Here is an 18,742-nt window from a genome sequence, read left to right on the forward strand (position 1 = left end):
TAAAAATAATATTCTTGAATAAATCTCTAGTTTTCAGGTAAAGGTCTCTGAAAAACTCTAGACACATATTCAATCTAAGATTCGGCCTTACTCACAGGCAACAACAGCACCGACTCTACGATGTTAGAATTGAATCTTTCTGTTGGCTTTCCCAATTCAAGGGCGTGAAGCGAATACTTCCAGCTACTTCTTATTATGGCGGCAATGTTTTCGTGGCAAAAATGAAGGAAAGGCAGAGGCGAATAAATCACTAAAAAATTGACAGAAGGGAATTTTGAATTATAGACTAACAAAGTTATGAGAAGTTGGGATTAGGCTTTGACAATATAAGGGCTTAATTAGAATTCAATTGGGATGTGTCATATGACAATTGTTTATATAGTAGTGTAGCTTTCTTGGTCACGAGTAAACAGGCTGCCAGGGATATTCTAATTAATTAAGAAAATTCTATCATAGACACTTAATTTGACTTGGTCATTTCATGAAGCAACTCATGGTGGCTGCTACATGAGGTGACGTATTTGGTTAGATAACATAATGGAAATTCATCAGATTGCAAATTCTAAAATGACAGTTCTACCCCGTCCTTGACCTCGAGGAATGTTCAGCACATGCACCAATTTAATGAAAAGAACCCTCTTAGTTTGCAAGTTCATCTGAACCCTGAACTTTTAACGCTGGAGAAAAATTTATGTATAAAAGTTCATTAAAATCACAACAAATAGTAGGTCTGAACCCGTATATAATTTTTTTAGAAACTACAATGGGTTCTTTGCTAAATTTTAAAGGTTGGACCATAAAACTTGAATTTTGGATCCGGCGCTAACTTTATCCACCAAGGTTTAGGCAGATTTCTTCCTATATGTCGAAGTCTTGGTAGGAAGAGTTACCTTGTACCTGGTGGAATAATTGAGATGTGCGCAAGCTGATCCGAACACCACTATCCTAAAAAAAAAAAAATGTTAATCTTGGTAAGGGAAGACGGCCAAAGGAGTAATCTACAAAGACCTGATACGATAGTGTCATTACCAACCCCAGTTGAAGTGAAAGATGAAAAAAGTTAAAGATGCAAAAATACAAAACAAAGAAGCTAATTGCTGACAAATTTTATTGATTCCAGAAGACTTTACAAACACAAATCTAAAATACAACAATGGCCTCAAATTTCATAGATAGATAGCCAAACCTAACACTGACCCTAGGAAGCATATTGGATCAAGAAATAGGTAAAGAGTGAAGACATCTCTTAATGAAATGTAGTGCTTTGAGCAATACCAGCTACCTATACATGTTTGGTCTCATATGAGCATCATAATGCGAGACGGGAAATGATGGGGGTATACCTGATTCATTCCTAGGAAGGGATCTTAAGAGTACTTCTTCGTCTGAGGATAAGTTTGGCACTACAACGGGACAAAATGTGGTTAGTGAGGGTTCATATAGCGGACTCCAACTTGCTTGAGATCGAGACATAGTAGTAGTTGTTGTATTGGGGTAAAATGGATAGGTGGGGTAGGTTGATTTACTGCAAAATGGAAGACCTAAACTCGAGGGAGTATTAAGGTAGTCGAATCCCGCGCCTAAGGTGTTCTCAAGAATAAGCCTCTGTGAAGGTTGAAAATCCGTTGGTAGTCTAAAAAGGCCAGGGCATCCAGGTGGAATGTCTAATCTGTCCTCAATTCTAGTTGTAGGAATGGAATGTTCTATGGAAGATCCGCCTTTTGTTACTGGCGAGACGTTGATCTGTTGGTTAATCGAAAACTTAGCTTGATCAAGTGCCCCCAGGATAGAACCTATATTATTATCTGAAGCATCCCAAGAAACCAAGGCTTGTTCATAATCTCCTTTAAAAGCTCGTCCTTCTTGCGAACCGCTACCTCCAGAAGATGAGATAGCATTTTCGGAGGGGTGGATACGGGAACCATTCACAGACAGAAACTGATGGTGACTATAAGCAGGTGTCAGGCCGTTATTTTCTGGACAACTCCCATTAGACTTTGGAAGTGCAAACTCTGATACTGGGGACTCTGAATTAATAATTCTGCTGCAGTTCGGAGTGGATGGAAAATTGTCTGTCACTCCATTGGTGGAGGGAATATCTGATTCCCTGAATTTGTTTGCATGATTTTGCAAATTAATCATTTCAGCAGAATATGGTCGCCCATCATCTCTTTCATCAGTCACGTCCGAGTAATTTCCAGGGTCACATGAATCCTGAGAAGTTTATGAAAGAGAACTGAAATGAATTATCCTTTGACAACATATAGCAGATCTATGCAGTATTTTCACATGCGAACTATGAAGGTGTATACTGGACTGAAGCAAAAGCAGTGAAACGCATCAAGAGCACAAATAGAATCAAAATTAACAGTACAAGTTAAGAAATATATGATCAACCAACCAACTAGGCCTCAATCTTCATTGTTTGATTTCATGCTGGCCGAAAAAAAAAAAAAAAAAAAAAAGGATTTCATGCTGGCCAACCAATTCCAATCGTACTCCCTTATCCGAGCACTGGAAGCTCACATAAGTAAATAAGTAAATCAACAAATCTTTGTCCATGACTAGGCAGTTAACATATTGCTAGCATTCCCATTATTATCCTTGTATTTTTCTTTTCATAACCATGGTTGTTTCTTTTACTTTGGTATCTTCACTATATTTTGCTGTTAATGCTTTTCTTTTCTTCGATATTTGCATCATAGCTTTTTTTACTCTTGTATTTGTCAAACCTGTTTTGTAAAACGCTTCTCTTGAGCCGAGGGTGTAGCGGAAACAACCTCTCTATCTCGCACAAGGTAGGAGGAAGGTCTGCGTACACCCCACCCTCCCTAGTCTCCACTTGTAGGATCACACTGGGTATTTTGTTGTTGTGGTGTCGGGGCCAGCTTCGCACACTTCAACTAATTCCACTGACACCTGCTACCTCCTACTAGCAGAAGTACCGGGTAACTCTGTCCACCAAAGCTCGGATAGATGGAAAGAAATCACCTAGTTTTTTTTTTTTTTTTTTTTCTCAGCTGGGATTTGAACCTGAGACCTCACATTTCTCATCCCACTTCATTGACCACTAGGCTCACACCCTTGGGTGCCCATTATTATCTTCATATAACACATCAAAAACCATTATGTAAAATCTTGACGAGCTTAACTCTACAAACCGGTATATAGCACTAGACTATAATCCAATTAGGGAGAAAATAAGATGATAGAAAAAAATAACTATGACATGAATAAATTAGTCTGGAGTTCCATCATTATTTGACGGCTATGCTATTGTTTACATTAGTTTAACGACGATCTTCAACATCATTTTCTTTTCACAGATCAAGTGGTCAACAGATGAATAATATACATGTACTTGATCGAAAGTTCATAAATATACCTGTGCATAGCTGTTATTCTCTCTGTACTTCTCTTCCCATTCTCTTTGGGCTTTTTCCTCAGCTACATATGTCCCTATAAGTTGCGCCTTATGTTGTAAAGCTCTTTCCATGTCTTCATCACACTCATTATCTTTCCTTTGATTTTCTGACATCTCTGAAGTAGGAAAGTGAAGTTGATCTTTCGCATCATTATTGCCAGTACTGTCCATTAGGGATTGAGGCCCATTATTAGCAAAAGAAGGAAGACACTTGGGGGGGCATCCGCCAGAGGTATTTTGTAACCCATCAGTGGCTGATCTGGTCCATAAAAGAAATGAGGTTAAAAGGGGAACACTTATAAAGAGGAAGATGTTTAGAGTGATTTAGTGATCTAAATGCACAACGGACATGCATGATGCTTAAGAAATATGTATCAGGAATTGACCTTGCATAATCAGAACTGAAACTGCCCCTCCCCCACAGCAATATCCCAAAAAGAATATATTCTTGAGTGAATAGGTCAAAAAACCCCTAAACTCTCACTATTTTGTGAGTTTCATACCTAAACTATTGGGCGTTCCTGTTACCCCCTGAATTATAACTCCCTTTAGATTAAAACCCACCAAGTTGAATATGTGGCAACAGTGGCGGAGCCAGGAGTTTGGCGAAGGGTGTGCAATTTTTTTTCTCACTTGTGTTAAGGGCGTGAAAAACTAAATATATACTCATAATAGCTAACATTTAACCTATGTACACCGCGTAATTTTCCAGCGAAGGGTGTGCACCTCACCACCTTTGCCTAAGGTGGCTCCACCCATGTGTGGCAAAAAGTTTGGGATAACTTGTAGAGAGGCGTGTGGGGGGTGGGGGTTATACAAACATCCAATAGTTTTAAGTATGAAACTTGCAAAACGGTGAGAGTCTGTGGTTTGGGGGGGGGGGGGGGGTTAATTTATTTACAATTTTTTTCCCGTGTGTACTGCCACTTGGAACTCTTTGGAGGAGCTTTTGAAACGTGATGTTCACATAGCATGTCATATTCCTCCTAGGGTAATATGGGTTCATGGTAGTTCGGGGGTTTTGTGAACACCAATAGTTTAAGTATGAAACTCGCAAAACACTGATAGTTTGGGTTTTTGTAACCTATTCTATCTTCTTCCCTCGAGAAGCAGACAGTGTAATCAATGGATTTAGCATGAGCAGAATATCGAGGTTCAGGATTCAGAATTATACATTTCTGAAGAAACGTAGCCTTCCTGAAGTTCATAGAGAAAAAGAGTCTAGCTAACTGTGACCCCGTCACTCAACCAAGGCTTCTGTATCAAAAGATATAGCAGCATGGTATGTAATACTCCAATCAAGTGAACTTACTTGGTGTTACTGCGCCTTACCCGTCGGCACGATTTTCCAGCCCGTTTTGGCGAATTAGTTCCAGTTGACCCGAAACTACTAGACCTCCTCCAGACAGAATCAGTATATTTCTTCCTGTCAAAAGATGGCAGCAAAGAAAGTTTACCACTTTTCCATGACAAACTTCTGCCTGTTGATGGAGAAGATACAATGTCGGAGCTTGAGATGTCACCATCATTTTCTTTCTCTTTCACATTTGATGAAGTTGGATTTCGCTCGTTTCTATTGTCAGCGGACTCTGCTTCCTGATCAGAGCCTGAATCAAATTCCTGCGAAGCATCAGATATTCCTTGGTTCTCTAAAATGGACAGAACAGCTGCAGTGGCCTTCTCAGCCTTCTTTCTTTGTAGAGATACAATCTTTAGCTGCTCTTCCAGTTCCAAGACCTATAATAATACATTAATTACTACACATTTATCTTTTCCACTGCAAGGACAGAAACTCTTAGAACTGGAAATGATCAATTAGATGTTGGGAAATAGACTAAGCTCATGGTGAGCTAAGGAAGAAAGATTCCAAATTTTGGTGTTTATGCGCATGTTATACACTGTTAAACAAAAGACTAACCCTCTCTGCTAGTTCATCAGCCCTCTGCCTTGCTGTTTGTGAGACAGACCTTTCAGCTAATAATCGCGCCCGGAGAAATTCAATTGTCATGCTAGAATCTTCCATCCCAAGGATTTTCCTGGTCATAAAACATATAAAATATTAGGCTCCATTGGAAAACAACATCCAACTCGAGTGGAGAGAAATGTGTAAACCATCCGACAGCACATGATTTTGACAAATCCATTGTAATGAAAATGAAAGGAAGACTTTTTAAACTTGTGGTCTAAAACAAGTCATAAACATTTGTGTGGCTATAAATTATCTCGTTAGGGTTATAATTGGAAGTTTAAAATTAAACCATTTCAAAAATAACGAAGTATGACGTTCTTTTTGGGACAAACTAAAAAGGAATATGACACACAAGTTGGAGCAGAGGGAATAGTAAATAATAGAGATCGAATTCAATTTATTACTTCATAAAAAAATAAAACAAAAGAGATTTAGTTCTTGGTGAATCATGAGATGAGTCTATCACTACTACTCAAGATTTCCCCCTTTCTTTGCACTGCCCTAAAAATTAACAGAGAGAAACAAGAAATATAACAATTACATCTCATATCCCAGTCCCCTTCTCCCTCTTAATGAAAGAACACATTTTTAGTTCTTCTACACTTACTTTTGTTCCAATAGCAGAATAAAAAACCAATCTTTATTGGGTTTTTCCTCTAAAGAGCTGTTGTAAGCAATAAGAGCTAAATCCCAGATAGCAAATATGCCTAAATCTAAGCAGTTCATATGTTCCCACAAGTATATCTATACATAAAGATTCAGTACCTCTGATCTTGATCTTTTTTCCCATGAGATGTCATCTTGAAAAAGAAGCTCAAAGTTCAGCTCCTACAAAAATGAAGTGAATAAAATGACTACCAAAACTTATTTGAATGCCCCAAAAAAGAAAGAATCAAATAGAAAAAAGTTGAAAACAAGAGTGCTAGTCAACATAGTAAGACAAATAATTGAATAAAAATTTGAACTTTATCCACCTTGAAAAAGAAATCATTTTTACTGAATGTAAAGAGCTGTTGAAGCTAAACTCCAGATAGGAAATATGCATAAATCTAACAGTTCATATACATAAAGAAATGTCAGTAAAGCACATAAAAATTCAGTACCTCTAATCTTGATCTTATTTCCTATAACTTATCATCATGACAAAAAAGCTCAAATTCAGCTCCTGCAAAAAATGATGTGAATAAAAACAGCACCCAAAATACCCAAATAAAAGAATCAAAGAACCCAACAAGATTCTTTCAGAAAATAGTTGAAAACAAGAGTGATAGTTAACATAGTAAGACAAATAATTGAATAAAGATTTGCACTTTATCCACCTTGAAAAAGAAACAATTTTTACTGGGATTTTGCTGTAAAGAACTGTTGTAAATCAATCAAAGCTAAACCCCAGATAGGAAATAAGCCTAAATCTAACAGTTCATAAGTCTCCACATTCACACACACACACACACCAAAAAAACAAAAGAATCAAAGAAAAAAATTGAAAACAAGAATGATAGTTAACATAGTAAGACAAATAATTGAATAAAAATTTGAACTTGCTCCACCTTGAAAAAGAAATCATTTTTACCCCAGATAGAAAATATGCCTAAATCTAACAGTTCATATACATAAAGAAATGTCTAAAAGCACATAAAACTCAATACCTCTAATCTTGATCTTGTTAAAGAAGCTCAAAATTCAGCTCCTGCTAATAAAAACAAAAATTAAAGAAACCATCAAGATTGTTTTAAGCAAAAAGTTGAACATAAGAGTGATAGTTAACATAGTAAGACAAATAATTGAATAAAGATTTGAACTTTATGCACCTTGGAATTGAAGCTGACCAATTTTTTGCGACCCCTAAAAGGGAATAGTTGAATTCATGCTTTTACTTTAGGTGGACTTGTTTTGCAATTTAATATGTTGGCATGAGTTTCTGCCAAATCTAGCAGTTCAAATGAAGTATATTTCCCACACACACACACACACACACACCAAAAAAACAAGAAAAAGAATCAAAAAATATTGAAAACAAGAATTATAGATTTTTTTTTAAAAAAAATTGCTTAATAGTAACATTTGAACTACTTCTTTAACCTTGGAAAAAGAACAATCTAATTTTTTTTCTGAAATTTCTAAGGTGACACTTAGTTGCTATAAAGAGTTATTTTAAAGCAATCAAACATAACCCCAGATAGGAAATATGCCTAAATTTAACAGTTCATAAGTGTCACACACACATATATGTATACACAGAGACACACACACCAGGAAAACAAAAGAATCAAAGAACCCATTAAGATTTCTTCAGAAAAAGTATGAAAACAAGAGTGATAGTTAATATAGTAAGACAAATAATTGAATAAAGATTTGAACTTTATATTATCCACCTTGGAATTAAAGCTGACATTCAGTTTTTGAGACCCAAAAAGGAAGTAGTTGAATTCATGCTCTTACTTTAGGTGGACTTGTTTTACAGTTTAATATGTGTTGGCATGAGTTTCTGGGAACGGTAGCTTTGGAAATGAAGAAAGCAAATTGTGATTAAGGATAAAAGAACTACATCCACTTTTATCATTACGTTTCGCTTTCCGTCAAACGCATAAACTATGACTTTTTTATCATATTAATATGGTAAGAATTAAACTTATAATATTTTCGTATAGAGGAAAAGGGCCAAATTACAACTTTGGAAAATAGTTCGTCCATACTGCATAATATTACGCTCAATTGACCAAAATATTTTCCAAATATATATTTTTTATCGTATTAATATTACCCCCTTGAGAAAAATTGCAATTTATAATATTTTTAATCCGGTAAGGGTATAATTGGCACAATACTCTATAAAAGATAACGATGTATTGACATCTAAATTTTAGTTTAAAATTGAATTAAAATTAATCTAGTTTAATTTAACTCTGAAGATTAGTCAAATATTGAATTAAAATTAATCTAGTTTAATTTAACTCTGAAGATTAGTCAAATTGATTCTCGAGAAATGAAACGTAACAAATAAAAGCGAACGAAGGAAGTACTTAATAAGTATGTTATTAGTATATTTTTTTGGTGGATTAAGGTGCCTTTTTTTTTTTCTTATCCTTATAGGTCATGGGTTTAAATTATGGAACTAGTCATTAATACTTGTGCCAAAGAGACTATCTACACTAGGCTGTCTCCCGACATTGTATGTGTTGGAAAACTTTATACACTCCACACAAGATTACAAGTAAATCATTAGACAGTGATATAAATCTAGAAGAATAGTAAGGATACTTAACTTCTTAGTCTTGTTACGTTCTTTATGATACTTCCCTTGATGGGGCAGAGAGGAAAATAATTCAATAACAAACTTAAAGATCACAACCAGTATATAATAGCGAGGCACCTCTTCGGAAGAGACATAACCATTCAGAAGACGGGGTAACTTTTCAGTTATTAACCCATCAATTATAACTTAAGAGTTAATTAGGTTTCTACGTATATAAAATTCATACCTGATAACATAAGATTTATATATTTAGACCGTAAACTTAATACTTTATTAGACCAGAAAAATAAGCTTCTTTAATTGATAGCAATCTATGTACAGTTATATTAAATATATGAGTCAACTAAATAGAGAATTTCTAGCGGTAGGAACAAAAAGTACATTATGCACTGAATTATCTTTTTTCCCCTTATTTAAACTACTTCTCTTTCACATAATTAACTAATAAAATTGTGAAATATCTAATTACAATTCAAATTCATGACATACTTTATTACCAATATTATTTAATGCTGCAAATCAGCTTCTTAAAAAAGAGGCTCAAAGACGGGAGCTTCAAGTAAGAATGAAAACTACTCTACGTGGTATAAAGTTATGTCTGTGGTACTCTCGGGAGAAATAGTTTGTTAGCCTTTTACAAACTTATTTTAGTTTTATGGCCCTCTTACAAGAGATTTTTATTTTTACACATAAGATATTAAAAAAAAATACATAAGAGATCACAAAAGACTATTTACTTTTATTCAAATTGTAATAGGTCAAGAGATCTCATCTCCTCGGTACTCTCGTACTAATACCAAAAGCTAGAAGAGGAATACAACCTAAAGTTCAATTGTCATTGAAATATAAATTGGTGTCTAACTTTTGTTTTGGTATCTTATCCGTGTTTGATATCTGTTTTATTTAATTAGGGACTCAATTAATCTGACTTGAACTGAAACTATTCCTTACCTAATACTTCCTCAATCCCATTTATATTGACAGTGTTTAACTGGGCACGTAGGAAATAAAGTAAGACTTAAATTTGTGGTCTAAAATAAATCATTAAAATTTATGTGGCTAGAAATTATTTAACTAAAAAAAATAATTTTTAAGATAAATTGTTATAATATAGCAAGTTGTTAGTTTTTGGACCGACTAAAAAGAAAAAGTATCGCGTAAATTAGAACTAAGAGAGTATGACTTTATTTCCAAATTTAAATTCAAAAATTTCTGATTAAAAATGGGAGAATAGTGTCTTAATGGAAAACAAACCAAAAACAGATGTAGGTTGGTATATAAGACTTTTTCTTTGGATGTAACTATGATAAACAGGCCCTTAAATTTGGTCTCAACTGACAACTATGCCCTCTAAATTTAAACGTGCATAGTAGGCACCTCAACTTGTCTCTAATTTATCAGTTGAACACTCTAACTTATAAAATGATCATTTAGACAAGTCAAGTTTGAGGTCTTGCTTATGTATTATGCTTATCATAAATATCTTCGTTCTACCTATTTGATTCAAAATAATAGTTCCTTGATATAGTTTGACTAGACACATAATTCAAGAAAAAAAATGAAACCTTTTGAAACTATAATCTAAAATATGTTATAAATATTTACGTGGTTATAAATTATTTCATGACCAGGGAAGTTTCAAGTTAATTATATCTAAATATAGAAGTAATTTTTTTTAAAGAAAAAAAGAACTCGTCCATTTTAAAAACCTTATCCCTCCTCTCTCTCACTCTCTCTCTCTCTAACATTTTCACGGAGAAATTTGACGGCCGGTGTTAAAGCTTTTTGTGCAAATTCTATTTCAGCTTCTCTTCATATAATAAATTTATTTAAGGTATTAGCCCAATAATTCTTTCATTTGCATTTGCCTTTAATAGCTTTATTATTCTATAATTTTCTACTTCTATTTTATGGAAAAAAAAAGTGTTTCTTTTATTTTTTGCTTAGAAAAGGTGTTCTTTTTATCACTAAGTTGGAAGATGAGTGTAATACTCCCTACTGTCGCAATTTGTTTGAAGGTTGACCATTTTGGAAGTCAAACAGTTTTTTCTTTTGACTCAATTTTAAACATAGATTCTTCCAGTATTTTATAATAAAATTTGCATATTTGAAAACTACATAGAAAGTATTATAAGTCTACATAATTAGTAATTCAAAATATATGAAAATGGTCGGAGAAAATCATAGTTAAAGGAAGAGCTGTTTGACTCCCAAATTGGTCAATCTTCAAACAAATTACGACGGAGGGAGTAGTTCTTTTTCAGGGTTCCAAGTTCGAGTGTCAATTGATCAATTTTTTGTGTGATAAATTTATTTGTTTATCCTTTTTGAAATAGGTTTATGTATGTATTTAGGAGCAGCATAAAATAGTCCTAAAATCACAACTTTTTACGGTTAAAAGAAAGGAAACTTGCGTAAATGTATCCTTTGGCGATCTAGTTTACCAAACATGGCCGAAGTGTACACTAGCTATACACTTCGGCTGTATAGGTAGTGTATAGGTATGTATAGTATATGCATATTTAGTAGGCGTCTGGCCATGAAAACCAAATAGTTTTCACTTTATTAGAAATTTTGAAGTTGGAGTTGAAGATGGAGTTGTGTTTGGTTATAGGTTTTGCAAATAATATTTGGTTGTTTGAATGTACCAAAAGTGAAAAAAGTGAAGAAAAAAAAAGTGAAAACAAGGTTTTAGGTGTTTTCTAAACTCAAAATACAACTTCAAGTTGTATTTGGAATTTTCATGGCCAAACGCTGATTTTCAAATAAAGTGAAAAAAATTTCTGGAAAAAAGTGAAAAATTCTCATGGCCAAACAGGTTAATTAGTATAATCTATACACTACCTATACACTGTATACATTTTGTAAAATAGATAGCTGAATATTTGGCTGTAATCTTTCCTTAAAAGAATATTTCCTCCGTCCCAAAATACTTGTTACTTAACTGCTTCTCGAGATTCAAAGTACACTGACTTTGACCAACATTTTAAGATGTACTTTTTCACCATATTTATATGAGAAGAATTGCAAATTATATTATTTTTCATATAATTTTGGATTTTCCAAATTTTAATTTTAAAATGTTGAGTTAATCTAATCCGATTTAGCTCCGAAGATTAGTCAAATCGACTCTCGAGATGCGAAACATGACAAGCATTTTGGGACAGTAGGAGTATTTGACTATTTGTTAAAATGATTTAAAACTTGATAGTTAAAAGAAAATTGTTGGACAGTCCAAATAGCAACAGCACCAATATAGGGATAGGGGAGTATAAATGTTTATCTCTTACAAGGTTTTACTTTTTGTGCATTTTCGTTTATATTTCACATTTCAGAGATTTTCTTTATTCTTCTGTTTTGATTTCTGTATAGAGTGCTATATAGAAGTGTACAGATTGAAATTGATTTAACGGTAACAGGGTTGTTAGAGGTTTTAAGAAGAAACTCTTCGAAGGTATAATGTTAGTAAATTGGATTAAAGTGATGTACGAAAAGAGAGAGTTTCTTTTAGAAGTAGTTACCGCATTTAAACTTGAAGTGTCAAATTAAGTGTAGAAGGCACCATTAGCAAAAAAAAAGTCAGGTTTATATATTGGAATATGTGCTAAAATAACTTGTTTTGCAACTTTTTTGTATTGTCTATGTTTTAGTATGATTCAAAATCTCTAGTGTTAGAGAACTATTAATTTGTGTAAAAGAACAAATTATCTTGTAATGAACCTGAATAAAGCAGAATTGTCACGAAGGATTCATATAGCGGGCTCCAACTAATCTGCGATTGAATCATAGTTAAATAAATCTAATTAGTGTCATGTGTCCTAGTCATATTGTATTTTCTCTTTTGGTTTGATTTAGGTGTTTTTGGATTTACAAACTGTTATTTTACTGAATGATGTTTAATTGTAGGGGTCTTAATCCAAATACTGAAGCGCAAAAAAACCATATAGACCCTTTTTTCCTGCTCAGATTACATCTGTATGTGTTCTTTTATTCAAATATGCAAATCTCACTAGCCACTACAATCCCGAAAGTACCTTCATTCTGCACATATTACCATTCCTCCTCGAACCAAACTCAAAACAATGTACAAAAACCAAGCCATAGTCTCTCAGCGCAAACACGCGTCAGTCTTCCAGCTCCATGTGCTGTCAAAAGCTCCTCTACTGGTTTCTTGTCTGCCATTGAGCGAGCAATAGAGGAAGAAGAGTATAGAAAAGCCAGGGCTGAGGTAAACCGAAAAGGGTTAAACGTTGAAGGTTATTCAATTGAAGGACACTCGATTGGTGGCCACGAGACCTGTGTTATTGTGCCACAACTAAAGGTTGCTTTTGATATTGGGAGATGTCCTTCAAGGGCTGTTCATCAAAACTTCTTGTTTATCACTCACGCTCATCTTGACCACATTGTAAGCTTTTCTTCAGTTTATTTTAAGCTTTCTCAGAAAGAGGAATTTTGCTTTAATTAAATTAATTATGTAATATTAATCCGTTCAAAAAGCACTTTTCTTACCAATGTTATCTGTTTCCAAAAAAAAAAAAAAAAAAAGAAAAGAAAAGCACACTTCTTCCCATGGCTTGATCTGAAGCAATGACTTTTGCTATATCTTTCAAATTCAGGGTGGACTTCCTATGTATGTTGCCACTCGTGGCTTGTACGGTTTGAAGCCTCCGACTGTCTTCGTACCTCCTTCCATAAAAGAGGATGTAGAGAAGTTGCTCGATGTTCATAGATCTATGAGTCAGGTGGAGTTAAACTTGGAGATGATAGCTTTAGATGTAGGTAAATATTCTGTTTTCTTTTCATGCTTTTCTTCTCCATTTAGTTTTCTTATCTCCATATGTAAAATGTAATTTGCAACTTTGCACTCAGGGGAAACATATGAAATGCGGAATGACCTTGTAGTAAGACCATTTAGAACTCACCATGTTATTCCGAGCCAGGTTTGTTTGCATCAATTCTACTTTCCCGAAAGACTTCGGAACCTTTTGTTTCAATTAAAAATAAGGTGTGAATAAATTGTCTGGATTTTTTTTTGTAGGCTAGTAGTTTAAGTAATTGACTTATTATTTCTTTATTGGGTTTTCCAGGGCTATGTGATATACTCGGTCAGAAAGAAGCTGAAGAAGCAATACATTCATCTAGAGGGGAAAAAAATTGAGAAATTGAAGAAATCGGGTGTTCAGGTTCATAATTGTTAAATAACTTGTTATGATATGAGCGGTGACTAAAATTGTTTTCTTGTCTTAATCATAATGTTCATTTGTTAGATAACAGATAGCGTGTTGTGTCCAGAAGTAGCTTTCACAGGAGATACAGCATCGGATTTTTATCTTGATCCTCGCAGTGCTGATGCTTTGCGGGCAAAAGTTCTTATAACTGAGGTATAGCTGAATGGATAAACTTACTTGATTATTTGCTGCGATGACATGAAGGGTAGAAATATTTTATTTAGTTATTTTATAAAGTGACATGAATGGTTGACATATTCCTTTTGCCATGCATAAGCAACCTTTTGGAGTCCTTTTTTGTTTCTAATGCTATAGTTCTTTAGCTGTGAGTCCATTAAAGGCATGCTGCTGGTTAATCCTTGTAATGTTGATTGGCTTAGCGAAAATGGAATGGTCAAAAGATGAAGCAATCACAACAATTTCCTAACTCACTTAAGGAAGCATTCTCATGCAGCAGTTAGGATCAAGATTTAATCTCATTTCGAAGACATTATTTCTTGTCTTTGACAGGCAACTTTCTTGGATGACAACTGCAGCGTCGAGCATGCACGAGAGCACGGTCATACCCATATATACGAGGTACCTGAGTCATTGAAACACTTAGATAAAATTTAGCTCTTCTATCTTTGGCTCGAGTGATGAACGATAACCCGTAGCTCGTTGACTATTGGAAGGTTTTTGACAACTGTGGTTAGCTAAATCTTTCCAATTTTTGGAGTTGCAGATAATGGAGCATGCAAAATGGATACGGAACAAAACGCTCGTTTTAACCCATTTTTCACCACGCTACAATATTGAGGTAGTCAACTCAATCTCAACTATTAGTGGTTTCAGTTTTATTCAACTTCTTCCTTATTTTCTCAGACTTGGATAATGGAAAGCCTAGATTCCTAAAAAACTCACCCGCACCTGTGGTTACACCAAGCCACATTACTTTCAATATATACATGAGTTGAAAACGCACGTTAATTAACCATTTTAAGTGATAAAGGTGTATACATTGTCCTATTATTATTGATTTGGTGTAACCCCCCTCCTGAATTCTCTTTAAAAGATGGCTTATATAGCGTTTCTCATCGATTACAGGAGATTCGTCAAGGTATATCAAAGTTGAAACCACAGGTATCAGCTAATGTGGTTGCCTTAACTGAGGGCTTCAAATCAATGCACTCGTAGTCATTCTTTTGTAAGAAAGCTTACATATGAGTACCTAGTTAGTGGAACTATGTATTTTTTAGTTTTACTTCCAAAGTGTAGTTATAGGTGGAATTTCACACATTTGGAATTGTTAGGAAAAGTTTTTTGTGGCTAGTTGTGAGAAGTAAAGGGTAAGTCATGCTCTTTTACTTTGTACAAAGTTTTCATATGCATTCTCTATGATGTACCAATTGTTAGAAACTGCTTTTAGAGGGAATTGAGTTCTTTATTTTTAACAATTGCAAAAACTTTAAGAGCCCGTTTGGCTTAGCTTATAAGTTGTTGAAAACATAGCTTTTTGAGTATTTGGCTGGCCAGCTTATAAGCCATTTGTGCTTAAAATAAGTTGGCCCGTTTGACTGGGCTTAAAAAAAGCAGCCACATCAGTGCGATGTCATTATTTGTGTTTACTTGTTCAACTTTATACAAGTTGAGGTGTCTACTTGCGCACAGCCAAAGTTGGAGGGCATACTTGCCAGCTGAGGCCAAGTTTAAGGGCCTATTTATGTATTATGCCTTCATTTTTTGTTTCATACTAATTGAGTTTTGACTAATATTGTTCATTTGCTGAGCAAACACTGCAGAAAGAGTTAAAAGAGTCAAATTGTAACTTCAACAATTAGTTTACAAATATAATTGTTCACCTATCCAATCATTTTAAGTTCCACTATCATGTTGCTTTAATATATAAGATTACTCGTCATCATTTTGAGCTTGTAATGTTTTCTTTTAAATTTTTGTTTTATACTTCTTAACACAATTGAAGTTATATATTTCATGTTTAGGATAAAAGTTCATTTTACATGGCTGATGATGTTTTCAAGATTAAAATTGGGACACGTCAATTAGTACTAATCTGTAGAGATTAGCTTTGAAATTTCTGCATACGTGATTAAGCCCCATGCGGACACGTGTATAGTTGCAATGTTGTGCACGCCATCAGTCAACATATCCAGATGTTTCTGTAGCAATTGATGTCATCAAATTTATGTCGTTTTAAAATACAAGTTCAGTTGCGCGTATTTCAGAAACTAGTTATCCAACAATTTAAAACGAGCATATACGCGGCGCAAAAATAAAATTAGAAAGCAAAATATTCTCTCCAATTTAATACACAAAATAGTAATAATGTTAAATTTTATATGGAAATTAATCTCTTTGCAACATCAACCTGACCCCCTCCCCCCCCCCCCCCCCCCTAAATTCATACCTGAAAGAATGCACTGATAAGTGGTCATAAGCCAATAAATACACTGACATATCCTTAATGTGCTAACCACCTACTTGTAATAAATTTGGCTGTGGGACTATATTCAGTCTTCATGCTTATATTTTCACACATGCATTTTCTTCCTTTTTTTTTTTTTTTTTGCTCCACTGTAAATCTTGAATAACGGTATAGTTGTCTCTATGTCACCGATGGTCACCAGTTTGAGCCGTGGAATCAGCTACTAAAGTACATGCATCATGGGTAGACACAGCCTACATCGCACTCCCTTTGGGTGTGACCCTTCTCCGGAACTTGCATGAACGCGGGACGTTTCGTGCACCGAACTACACTTTGCTAATTCTTTATAGAGCTCCACTTACACACAATCCAGTGTGAATTAGCCACTACCACATGCACCGGGGTAGGCTGCTTACACTACACTCCCTTGAGGTGCGATGCTTCATGGATGCCACGTGAACGTGGGATGCTTCGTGCACCGAATTGTCCTTTAATAATTCTATAAAGAGCTTCACTTTACACAAACAATCACTCTCACACACACAACGAAAAAAGAAAAAGAAGAAGCACACAGAAGTCATGGCTGAAGAATATACAACAAATCTGAGACTACTAATGTTTCCATACTTAGCTTATGGCCACCTCACACCTTTCCTTGAGGTAGCCAAGAAACTCTCAGATAGAGGCTTCTCCATTGACTTGTGTTCAACTCCCATAAATCTTAGTTTCATCAAGAAAAAAATTCCACACAAGTACTCTTCCTCAATTCACCTAGTGGAATTCCATTTACCAGACTTGCCTGAACTTCCTCCTCATTATCACACAACCAATGGCCTTCCAGTCCATCTTCAATCCACTCTCTACAAAGCCATCATGATGGCAAAACCGCAATTTTACCAAATCCTGAAAGATCAAAAACCTGATGTGTTAGTACATGATATAATGCAACCATGGGCAGCAGGGGTTGCAGCTAGTCTCAAAATTCCTGCAATAAGATTTTGCATTGCAAGTGCAGCTATGTGTTGTTATTTTGGCCATTTTTATTACAAACCAGGAGTGGAATTCCCTTTCCCAGCTCTCTATCTCAAGGATTATGAAAAAGCGATAGAGCGTCCGTATGAGGTTGAAGTGGAGGAAGAAGGTGACAGAATCATGCTGCTGAATAGCTCTAGAGCAATAGATGCAAAGTACATGGATTATCTTTCTGAAATAGGCAAAGCAAAGATTCTGCCTACCGGAGCAGTATTTCAATATCTTGAAGATGCAGGTACGGGTGTCAAATGGGCGGGTTAAGCTGAATTTGGACGGGTCAAAATGGGCTGAGTTAATAAATAGGCAGGTTATTGACCCAACCAAAAGTTGCTTGGGCTGAAATGGGATAAAAGCGGGTCATAACCCAACCCGCCCAAATTTTTTCTATTGCCGAGGGTCTTTCGGAAACAACCTCTCTACCTTCAAAAGGTAGGGGTAAGGTTGCGTACACACCACTCTCCCCAGACCCCATTAGTGGGATTACATTGGGTATGTTTGTTGTTGTACCTAATAAAACATTTTTTCTTAGTATGGCTATATATAACATATCAACTTAAATTTTTTTTTTTTTTTTTTGAAGATATTTTGACAAGGGGTCAATTTAACTACATAGCAACCCAATTTTTGATGGGCTAAGCTAATAATTGGGTGGGTCAATGACCGGCCCAAACTTGGACGGGTTGAGCGAGTCATGTTTTTATGGGCTAATTTTGCTACCTCTATGCAGGGGATGTGGTGGAAACAGAACTCATTAAATGGCTTGGGAAGCATAAGGAGCATTCAACTGTGTATGTCTCATTTGGGAGTGAGTATTTCTTGACAAAGGAAGAAATGGAAGAGGTAGCTTATGGATTAGAGCTTAGCAATGTTAATTTTATATGGATCGTAAAGTTTCCAAGAGGAGAAGAACAAGAAGTTATTAAACTTGAAGAGGCACTTCCTCAAGGTTTTCTTGAAAGAATTGGAGAAAGGGGAAGGATAGTTGAAGGATGGGCTCCACAGGCAAGAATTCTAAAGCATCAAAGTATTGGAGCATTTGTAACTCACTGTGGTTGGAATTCAATACTTGAAAGCATAGAGTTTAGTGTTCCAATTATAGCTTTGCCCATGAACTTTTACTCAGATCAGCCTATGAATGCTAGATTGATTGTGGAAAACGGAGTAGCCATGGAGATCGCGAGAGATGGAAATGGGAAGCTTCATAGAGGTAATATAGCTGAGGTTATTAAAGATGTGATTTTTGGTGAACAAATTGGGGAGGATTTGAGGAGGAAGGTGAAAAGTCTTGCTGAGAATATAAGATCGCTAAGAGAGAAAGAGATGGATGAAGTTGTTAAGGTGATAACACAGCTTTGCGAGAAGAATCAGTCCAACTAGTTCAACAGAACCCATTGCTTCCGGCTCGATC

The 18,742-nt window shown here is 35.2% G+C and overlaps 3 protein-coding genes across 7 annotated transcripts; 2 read left to right on the forward strand and 1 right to left on the reverse strand.

Annotated features, from left to right (window-relative positions):
• Nucleotides 1-1,075: 1,075 nt before the first annotated feature.
• Nucleotides 1,076-7,892, reverse strand: LOC132068103 (uncharacterized). 4 transcript variants are annotated; one of them, XM_059461578.1, is made up of 7 exons: nucleotides 7,769-7,892; nucleotides 6,497-6,558; nucleotides 6,159-6,221; nucleotides 5,343-5,460; nucleotides 4,737-5,161; nucleotides 3,386-3,683; nucleotides 1,076-2,214 (listed from the first exon to the last, which is right to left on the reverse strand). In XM_059461578.1, the coding sequence occupies exons 3-7, from the start codon at nucleotides 6,191-6,193 to the stop codon at nucleotides 1,279-1,281; spliced, it is 1,812 nt and encodes a 603-aa protein (XP_059317561.1). In that variant the 5' UTR covers nucleotides 6,194-6,221; nucleotides 6,497-6,558; nucleotides 7,769-7,892; the 3' UTR covers nucleotides 1,076-1,278. The 4 variants fall into 4 exon arrangements, with proteins under 4 accessions (XP_059317561.1, XP_059317563.1, XP_059317564.1 ...); XM_059461580.1 differs by having other exon boundaries at nucleotides 5,343-5,433; nucleotides 7,769-7,891; XM_059461581.1 differs by lacking the exon at nucleotides 6,497-6,558 and having other exon boundaries at nucleotides 5,343-5,433; nucleotides 7,769-7,839.
• Nucleotides 7,893-10,340: 2,448 nt separating this feature from the next.
• Nucleotides 10,341-15,313, forward strand: LOC132068105 (tRNase Z TRZ2, chloroplastic). The gene is made up of 9 exons (XM_059461582.1): nucleotides 10,341-10,483; nucleotides 12,556-13,054; nucleotides 13,266-13,428; nucleotides 13,519-13,589; nucleotides 13,737-13,832; nucleotides 13,917-14,030; nucleotides 14,388-14,456; nucleotides 14,602-14,676; nucleotides 14,964-15,313. The coding sequence occupies exons 2-9, from the start codon at nucleotides 12,647-12,649 to the stop codon at nucleotides 15,051-15,053; spliced, it is 1,086 nt and encodes a 361-aa protein (XP_059317565.1). The 5' UTR covers nucleotides 10,341-10,483; nucleotides 12,556-12,646; the 3' UTR covers nucleotides 15,054-15,313.
• A 1,456-nt stretch (nucleotides 15,314-16,769) lies between these two features.
• On the forward strand, nucleotides 16,770-18,742 carry LOC132068106 (beta-D-glucosyl crocetin beta-1,6-glucosyltransferase-like). 2 transcript variants are annotated; one of them, XM_059461585.1, is made up of 2 exons: nucleotides 16,770-17,443; nucleotides 18,062-18,742. In XM_059461585.1, the coding sequence occupies exons 1-2, from the start codon at nucleotides 16,882-16,884 to the stop codon at nucleotides 18,709-18,711; spliced, it is 1,212 nt and encodes a 403-aa protein (XP_059317568.1). In that variant the 5' UTR covers nucleotides 16,770-16,881; the 3' UTR covers nucleotides 18,712-18,742. The 2 variants fall into 2 exon arrangements, with proteins under 2 accessions (XP_059317568.1, XP_059317567.1); XM_059461584.1 differs by having other exon boundaries at nucleotides 16,770-17,569; nucleotides 18,062-18,741.

Source organism: Lycium ferocissimum, chromosome 8 (genome assembly GCF_029784015.1).
Source record: "Lycium ferocissimum isolate CSIRO_LF1 chromosome 8, AGI_CSIRO_Lferr_CH_V1, whole genome shotgun sequence".
Classification (NCBI taxonomy): Eukaryota; Viridiplantae; Streptophyta; class Magnoliopsida; order Solanales; family Solanaceae; genus Lycium; species Lycium ferocissimum.